Raw genomic sequence first — 9806 nt, forward strand, 5'->3', positions numbered from 1 at the left:
CCTCTTTACCTCTAAAAAGCAGTGACAAAGTCCAAATCCAAAACTATACCGACATTCAAAAAGCATTCGACAAAGTTTGTCATGAACTTATTCTTCTATGTACTTAAATGGTTCAGCCCGGTTTTCGATCCGATAAAAATAACGGTTCTTCCGGTTTTCGGTTCAATTCCTGATTTCATTAATTGACATGCATTTTTCTGACCAAATTCAAGAGGGAACAAATGCCACTCCCCTTCTCTCAAATGACATCCCTGTTTAGAATCCACATCAAAAGAAATAAAATCGTGCCGTCGTAATGGAAACAGAATTTTGACCAAATGGAGAGCGCAAAAAACAATTATCGCTTCTCATAAGTCAAAAGTAATAAAATCGTCCTGTCACAGTAAAAATGCTAGGTTTCTTAGCGACTTTTTATAACAATATTATGACTTACAATAAGTAAAAATCGAATAAAGCATATCTAAACTGAATTTTGACCAATAGGAGAGCGCAAAAACAATTATCGCTTCTCAGAAGTAAAATATTTTATGAAGTATAATTTTTTTTTTAATTCATTAAAAAAAACAGCACCGCGCACGGATGTTGTACAGAAATTTTTTGAATGTGGCTAAAGGGTTAAATATTATTTTTTTCCTGATTTCCCGATTTGAAATCAATTTTTTCTATTGTTTTTTTAATGCTAAGAAGAGCTAAAATAATAAGACGACCTTGCCCTATTGAAGGACGCAAACAGGAACGTCATTTTAGATTTTTTAGGGGGGGGGGGCAGACAGTGGTCGTTTTTTAATATTTCGATTTCATTAGGATTCATGGTATTTCATTAAATGACAGGCAATTTTCTTGCCAAATCCAAGGGGGGGGGGGGTAGAAAATTTATCTGATTTAAAATCCACGTCAAAAGCAATTAAACCGTGCCGTCGCACTGGAAGCGCATATCTTAACAGAATTTCGAACAATAGGAAAGCACAAAAAACAATTATCCCTTCTCAGAAATCAAAAATCCACGTCAAAAGCAATAAAATCATGTCGGCGCCTTCGCTGTGGGAACACTCGGTAACGAGCGTTCCCATTGCGTTAACGAAGTTGATTTAAACTCTGACTATTTAATTTGTTGTAGGCTACACTTGTACAAAATATTACTTATTTATCTTAGTGACTCAAGTAGTATTATTGATGTTTAACATTCACTGAATGATATCCTTTACTATCAATAGTAATGATATTATTGTTTTGAATACTAATATAATTTTAATAACAGGAGTAATTAACAAAAGGCATTGAACCCATTTCAATGTTATTTAGCTTTAAATTAAAATCATAAATTGACCATCAGCTAACTAATAAGACTATAAATAAAATCAATTTATGATCCTATTATTTAATAAACAATCTTTTCGATAAAAATTAGCAAGAAACGAATGAGCAATCGCGCAGCGAAATTTAAAATATTTTAATAGATAAATATATCAAACCGCGTAACGGAATTTTTGAATAAAAAAAATACATCCTTTATTCTTAACGTGTATTATTTGCCATCGCTAAGTTAAACTGTTATTATAAGCACCACTCGTACACATGCAATACGATGTTAAAAGTTATTTTAATCTGATAAAACAGTTAGTTTCAAAGATAAAGATAACATAAAGTATTACTTGTTACATAATATTTTATGATTTATTACATAACAGTAAACTTTACAAGATTACGGGTTGTTCATCGTTGAGTGATAATTTCAGATTGTATTAGTAACATAATAAATAATAATCAAATGCGTGCCGATGGTTGCCCATTCCTTATAAAAGCTGTACGTGTTGTCTTCTCGCCTCGCTTTTCGCATTTCCGAAAGTGAAGAGAGAGAAGGAAAACGCGAAAGAGGACGGAGCGAAAACGGTGGAAAAATATAGTGAAAAATTCGTTACATGAACACACACATAAACATTTTCCGAATACATACAGCAAAATAGCAAAAATGTCCTGACCTCGTTTATGACGTCGTTTCATTTATAGTAGGGGTAAATCTCGAAATTAGGCCTTAAGATAATACCTAATAACATAATCAAACCTGCGTATAAAACAAAGAAGGGTCGTCGTAATAATTCTTGGAGATCTTCACTTTCTTCGCTTTTCTAACGCAGCACCATCCGCAACACTTGGAACGTTTCGATTGAGGATCGTCTGAATTTACAATCTCGGAAGCGCTGCGCCAACGCCAACTGGAAGCTTTTCCAACGCCAGATCTCTTGAAGCATTTTGGCATTCTTGACTCTGTATCTTTAATTTCGACATCGTTCACCCTAGATCCGGTAAAAGCGGCTCTCAAACGCTTCACGCAATTCTCCATGCAGACAGGCAAGCGCTTTCCCTGAACGTCTTCGGTCACTTCCTTAGTAGGAATGTTAGATTGGCGGCTGAAAATCTGCCGATCATCAAAATCGGTATGCTCAACGTCTTCATTTTGATTGCGCCCAACCTTAAAGAACGCCTTCAAACGATCTTTTCTAGTGGGAACGTCTTCCGTTTGAGAGCTAGCGTCTTTCTTAAACAAGCTCCTCATTTGAACTATTATACTAGTTGGTTTAGAATTCGATGGCGGATATGGACGATTGCTTTCAAAGTCTGAAATTCGTCTCTTATTTTTAAAGAACGTCTTCATGCGAACTGGAGATTTCCGAGCAGTTGTTCCAACTGTATCTTCAATTTTCGGTTCTCTTTTCCTCTTCATCTTCATCTTTAAATTCGCAAATTTGCTCATAGGTGGTTCGAAACGACTCATCTTCGGATCTCTGATGGATACTTCCTCACTTCTTTGATCGTTAATGAAAGAATCTATGTTTGGAGAAGCATTTTCGAATCCTACGAAGTTCTTGAATCTTTTCAAGATTCTGATGGAGCAGTTATCGGTGGACGAAGCGTTCTCGATCATCACGGCGTCTATAGCTCTCTCCGAAGTTGTATTTGGTAATACGCTGATCGAATTCGGGTATACGGTTTCGTGCCTGTTGTTGGCGTCTCGATACCAATTCGCTTCTCTGTGCGCGAATATATCTGAATCGCTCACGAACTGCCTATTGAGCGTGCTCCGACGGAATTGCGAATCTCTATAAGCACTCTCGAGAGTGTATATCCTGAGTTCGGCAGGTTGAGATGGATCGTAGTAGCTTACTCCACCTGAGCCTCCGTATTGTTGCAGCATGTTTGTGGTGCACATTTTAGGCTGTTCGAAACGCTCGTTGTTGAAGTTGATCTTAACCATGTTTAACGCACTCGTACATGGACAACAGTGAAGCGCGAACTGATGAGGCGGTTTGCAGCATTTTGTTTCCGGCATAAATCATATCGATTCTGCGTGATCCGTTTAGGGCACTTTAGAGGCTTCTAGACTGCCATTGAAAATCGAATAATGGCGAACGATATTGTAAAATAACGTTTTGCTTTCGAGACAGTTGCGCAAATTGCTGTTTTCGCCTGTCGAGGCCAATAAAAAAAACTCAAAGTACAGCTTTCAGTAGCCGAGTATCGGAGTTTTCAATTATTTTTCTTCCGCGTGATACAGAGCTATAACTCTTTTCACTTCAACCCACGAGATTTGGAACGGACCCGCCATACTTTCACGTCTTAAACTTTTCCAATCACTTGCATAGTCCTTGGGTCAGCGCCCTACTTTCTTCCAACTCACACGAGATAATAGGAAAACTATAGCAATACAATGTTTTATTTCGAGTTTTAGTGAGCTTTCTAATAGCTCATGCTTATCAATCGAATTTGCTCTAACTTTCAACACAATTTAAAGGCTGTAATATCAAGGTATTTCTTAAATAATACATATATTATTAGGCTGAGGTAATATTAGCCTTTTTTATAAATTATAATTGCAATAATCACTAAATCTACATTATTCTGGGTAACTAGGAAATATGGTTTAACGTTAATTTATTACTGATATATTCATGTTGTGTTTCGTAATTCAAATTCTAAAAGACGACATTTAAATTGAGCACCCCTCGAGTGCAAAAGGTTAAAAACAAGAACACAATTTAATCAGCGTTTATATGGCTTCGTGGGGTATTAGTGTCAAATTTCGCATGTGTTTTTCCTGATATAATGTTGCATCATTCGTAATGAATAAAAACATCTTACATTTATAATGTTAGATTTTAGATGAATTTCAATAGCAGTATTGCCTATAGCAGAAGGTCTCATGTATGCAACTTCCAGAAAATTTCAACGCAATTTCTTTGACTATTACCAGGAGACAATAAAACTACCCTCAGTCGAAGTCAATTTTTATATGCGTATTAGTGTAAAATTTTAATTCAAATTAGTATTTGTACGCACCGGCCATTTTATGTATTCTCTATTCTGTGGTCCAATCCCATTACCTGTTTATGTCTCCAAAAAATTGAAAAATAATTTACAGAAACAACACCAGACATTTAAGAAACAAAATCCTGAAAAGGATCCTGACAGCTAAAGCTAGTTACTTTTTTCACATAAAATTTCGAAGGTCAATAAATCATTATCAGATAGTGAATTTATTAAAGATTGCATGATTGATACGCCAGAGTTAATACGTACCAACAAAAAAACTTCTTCGAATGCATAAGTTTATCTGAAAAACAATACAAGACGTATAATTGCCTAAAGTTAATAAATACCTTACTTACTTAATCATAGGCTTGGAAAATATTATCAATGTAACAACAGATGGTTGCCCAAATCTAACTGGAAAAAATATCGGGTTTGTGAAAAGAATCAATGATTAAGTCAAATCAATCAATCCAGCATAAAAAAATGTATTTTTGGACGGCATGTTTTGTGTAAAAAAGTTTTAAAATTGAATCATGGAGTAAAAGTTGTGAACTTTATTTGAAGCCAATCGCCAATGTGTATCATTTTTGGATGATATTGAATCTGAACATACACATTCTATATTACTCACATATGAGGTAGTCGAGCCTGAGACGTGTTTTTAACCAAGCATGGGAATTAAAGCAAATTGCAAGGAAAAAGTAATGGTATAAGTGTTGAATTTTATAAAAGTGTGGTCTTACTCTTAAAACTCGCATTAATTTACTGTACAAGGAAATAAGACAATAGCGTTAAGAATAGGACCACACACCTCGTTACAACCAGAAAAAATCATAAATAACACGCAAGGATTCTCCGGTGAAATGAAAGAATATTTTTTTATTGCGAAACGAGCACGGATCTAAAAAATAACAGGATTCACAAGATTCCCGTTGCAGTAAATGACCTTGGACAATGACCATCAAGCAAATGTCGCTTTCTAAAGGCGGATACCTATTTCGCTGCTATAAGAAACGAGTACATCTACTGGCTGGATGATCGCTGCATGATTGTTATTGGTCAGCAAGCTTCCCAGCCCTGGATATTTAAGCCTGGACTCCGATGAGGAGTCCAGGCGGACAATATACTGTCATAGGCGCTCACATCCCGAGAGGGACTCCTCCATACGAACACCACCGAAGAAAAGAGGGATCATCCTCTGCTATACTGTCGCTGCCACGCCACCTACAAGACATTTGAGATCCTCCCACGAACATCATCTTTGCGCCAGCTTCTCCACCACCGCTCGGAGAAAACATTACGCCGTTTATCGTCTGTCGCAATTGTAATATAATCTGATAAAACTCTAACTAGATTCCACTAAGCGTCTCACTGGCTACGAAGTCACACCCCCTAGGGTCTTCAAACCTTAAATATGTAATAATAAATAAAGATGTGTATATATTTTTAATACCAGAAATAGAGACTAGGGTTACAAATCATAAACTTAAAATATCTCACCACTGAATATGTGTAGCCAGAGCCGGCTCTGACCATACGCAACCAATTTTCTCGAGTAGGGTCCCGCGTTTATAGTAAAAACTAAGTAAAAACAGACGTTAATATTACTTTCATCACAAAATATGAAATTATAATTCATATAGCGATATTTCATTATCCTAAGAAACACGATGAAATCAAAATTGTGCGAATTCTAGGATCGGTTTTGCCGTCTCAGACTTTGTATATAATTGTAAGATACGTATACTTAGACAGAGCCGGCCTTGCGCTTCACCAAAACTCCATCGGTAATTTGCGGGGCCTTAGAACTCTTTGTGTAAAATAAACAAGGGCCAGAACAACTTGAATGTGTCGTTTCTATGAACCATTCCATAACGTTAGTCTTCATCGCAATAACAAATATGGAACATTAATTAAGATGTGTTTTATTCTAACGGTTCACGTGTTAATAGGTGTTTCAAATTTCAACATAACAAAAACTTTTAATGTCCAGCCCCATTTTAAAGTTAGAAATATGTTTACCGAGGAATAAATTTATTAAGATTTAATCATGTAAATATTCCCTAGTTGCAATATAATATATAGTTCTAAAATGTATTACTTTAATATTGGAAATTACAAACGATTTTTTTGCAATTTATGTCGTCTAATTACTTTACATGATGTATATGCAATTAATTTACTGGTGATTTTGAGGAATCAAAATGTCCAATTGCTTATATTGAAATTTTATTAGTGTACCTCAGATAGTATTGAATTAATTTGGTATTCGTAAAATTTAATTTACATTTTCTGTCTAATAAAACGTACAGCTTTGAATGAGTTGCTTTGATTTTGTCAGTTTGGAATTAAGGGATGAAATATTATACTTGGTTGTGTTTTGCCAGTCAAGAGGTACAATCATACATTATAACACATTGAATAATGCATGCACAAATTTGTGCCTTTCGTCATTCAACTTCATACATATGAACTAAAATATTTCGATAAAAATCGATATCCTCTTCTCATCTCTTTTGTGTCTCTAATATTTAAAACACATTTCGAGTAATTTTTTATTACTTCCGTCCCATTACCATATATTGTCATTCCTACGCACTGATTTTACCATTGCGAATCCAAAAAACATTCCTTAAAAAATTGCATTCCAAGTTTGACCAACACAAAATTTATGGATATTCTAAAAAAATTTATTCTAATTATCGCAAATTAATCGATAATTGAATTTGACCGCAAAAAATTGTTTTACAGAAACAACAAAATGCAGGGGTTTAAATCAGATGCTCATAAAACTTTTTTTAAATACCGTGTAAATATATCGGCTAAGTTTGTTAGACAGCCTGATTCGCATTTTGTTTCAAAATGTCTCTTATTCTCTTATTTTATATTAAATTTGTATGAATATTTTCAAATGTTTTACAACGGCTGAATTTATATATACCGCTGAATAGGAAAGGGTGGATATGTGCCAGACGATTTTAAGCCATTTTTAAAAAAGTACTGTGACCAGGAATTGGTTAATATAAAAAAAGTAGTTTAAAAAACACATTTATCTACAATAAAAAATTACTGTTCAACATATAAAACTTATTTTATTTTTAATCGATTTCTTATAAGAAAACAGCACATTTAGTGTAAAATGCAACGGGAAACCAGTACAGATAGTTTAGTGAGAACATAAACATACGTCGGTGTCACCGATTTCATGTATAATTATCAATGTGTGTATGTAATCATGAGTTATGAAAACAAATAAATACTAATAAACAAAACAAATGAATTTACAGCTAATAACAAATTAATAATATAAACATTGCTCACCTTCAAAGGTCTAGTTATAGTGACCGTTTCTATCATAGTAGTCGGAGCCATCTCGTTCGTTCTGCGTATAAAATGGTCGTTTCAGTCAAACTTTAAAAAAATTGAATAGATCGTTGTAAAGTATACTAACTTTCGATTATGGCGCGTAAAGTGTCAATCGGCGTCTATAGGGGGCGCATGACCGGCGGGGGTGCGAGGGGTGTTTACAAACAAAAGTGACAGACGGCGGGGGCGCGGTTCGATCGGAGTGCGGAGAAAGGTGCCGGGAGCGGACGGAAGCGAAGGAAGAGCGACACAGTGGCGGAGCCCCACGCGCGACGCCAGACAACGACTGTCGCGAGCGAACTGTTTGTTGGCCACAGCGAGCCCGCGGACGGCCATCTCCGACGATGACTCAACGGCGAAACGCTAACGATGCGTTCTCGCAATTTTTGCGCTAATTGGAGAATTGAACAATGCATTGTTGAGATGTTTGCGATTGACATAAAGCTAAGTACGTGATTTTATTCACAAAAACCGCTGCTTTAAAAATAATAATGATATTGTTTGTACCAAAATTAGCCCATTTGAACATTTTTCAAAATGAAGCATTTACTTCAGTATTAGTAATGACCATTTATTAAACTATAATAACAGATACGACTCGCGCCACCATACATCACGGATGCTTATGTAGAAGTGGATAAAAATAAGAAACTCAAATTATGGAACGTCATGTCGCACACCATAACTAGCGACTATCAAAAGAAGAAAGCAAGAAAGGCACCCTGGGCCTCAATGTTTGTTTAATCGGATCTGGTAAACACATCGCAAAACATAATGTGATAACGCATCAGAATATCAATTACTTCTGTCGTTTTACAACACATAATGAAAGTAGTTACGTTCATAGAAAGCCCCTTGCTGTAAACAAGTCACAATATTACCATAAGAAATAACCGATAAAGTGTCACAGATAACAACCTCTAAGAAATGCAAAGCCTTTATATTTATGTTTACAGAATTCAGTATTCATAGTCAAACATTCGACCAGATACAGACTAGCTACCTAGTAGCTTAACTTAAATACACTCAAGCTAGTTAAGACGATCAGTCATTCCCGCTATTGAACCGGTTACATTTACGGCATCGATACGACCCATATAGATCTGCAACGTAAAGTTGATCAATACTATTTATGTTGTTTTTTATCACTCAAAAAGGTTTCAAAATAACAGTGATGTCAAGAATTGTCTCCACTTCGCTTAATACAAGTTTGAAAATGCTTATAAAGTGCATAAATACATTATTAAAAAATTCCTTCCTAGACATTTTGTTTCATGCTATGGACAATTACACGCAGTAATCATCACCTTTATTTATTTATTTTGTATATATTGTAAAACCTGGGTGACCAGATTTTAACAATAACAAGGGATGACACTAAAAATAAAAAGGTGATTATTGCTGCGAGAGCTAAATAAGGGCATTTCAAAAATTTTTGTTCAACGCTATCGCGAATTTTTTTGATTGAGGAGGACAGGTTGCTACAGAAGCTAAAAACTAGTGATTTCGAAAAAAATTAGGAAGAAGAAATTGTTACGGAAGCTCAAAAAAGGTCTTATTGAAATGTTTTGCTTAAGGAGGACAAAGAAAGGCAAAAGAAGAACAAATTGAAGACAAAGGAGGACAACATTTTTGAGGAGAACACCTTTCATCTCAAAGGAGGACGCCTGGTCACCTTAGTAAAACCCATTCATTACAAACTTACATTAAACACCAAACAATACATTTAATATATGCCAGACTGACTAGATATAATATAATTTTGCTATCAGCATGCTTTTGTGTAATTTTAACATATGACGATGTTTTCAATTTCACATTTAAAAGCAGGGGCCGATAGACCTAGCAGGTGGTCTGGCATTTCCCAATGGGCCAATGTGACATTCTTCATTCATGTTAATTATTAATATTAATAAAATTAAAAATAACATCGATTCCTACTAGGGATGACGGTGGAAGTTAAAAAAGTAACATTAGCTTCCACCAGCATCTGTAAACGAACAAAAAAATCTGGGGTGATCTTTTTTTAGTGTCAATCATTGATATTTTCAGAATCTGATCAACTTATCCAAATCCCCTAGGCTGATTTAAACCCTTGATCCACTCATGTAGATTTTTATAATCACTTATTT

The 9806-nt window shown here is 35.2% G+C and overlaps 1 protein-coding gene and 1 long non-coding RNA gene across 3 annotated transcripts in view; one reads left to right on the forward strand and one right to left on the reverse strand.

The window, feature by feature from the left end:
* The window catches only part of LOC148236181 (transmembrane protein 47), a 50144-nt gene extending 42168 nt beyond the window's left edge, over positions 1-7976 (reverse strand). Inside the window, exons 1-2 of one of the 2 annotated variants that reach the window (XM_088185132.1) lie at positions 7760-7976; positions 7630-7690 (exon numbers count right to left, since the gene is read on the reverse strand). In XM_088185132.1, coding sequence (XP_088041258.1) covers positions 7630-7680 — 51 coding nt within the window. In that variant the 5' untranslated portion in view covers positions 7681-7690; positions 7760-7976. Of the gene's footprint in view, positions 1-7629; positions 7691-7759 lie in introns of those variants that run through there. The other variant, XM_088185133.1, reaches the window with a different exon arrangement.
* The window catches only part of LOC148236158 (uncharacterized), a 502848-nt gene that overhangs the window by 377707 nt on the left and 115335 nt on the right, over positions 1-9806 (forward strand). The gene's annotated exons all lie outside the window — the stretch shown is intronic.

Source organism: Plectrocnemia conspersa, unplaced genomic scaffold (assembly GCF_051122295.1).
Source record: "Plectrocnemia conspersa isolate PC_06_02 unplaced genomic scaffold, ASM5112229v1 ptg000004l, whole genome shotgun sequence".
NCBI lineage: Eukaryota > Metazoa > Arthropoda > Insecta > Trichoptera > Polycentropodidae > Plectrocnemia > Plectrocnemia conspersa.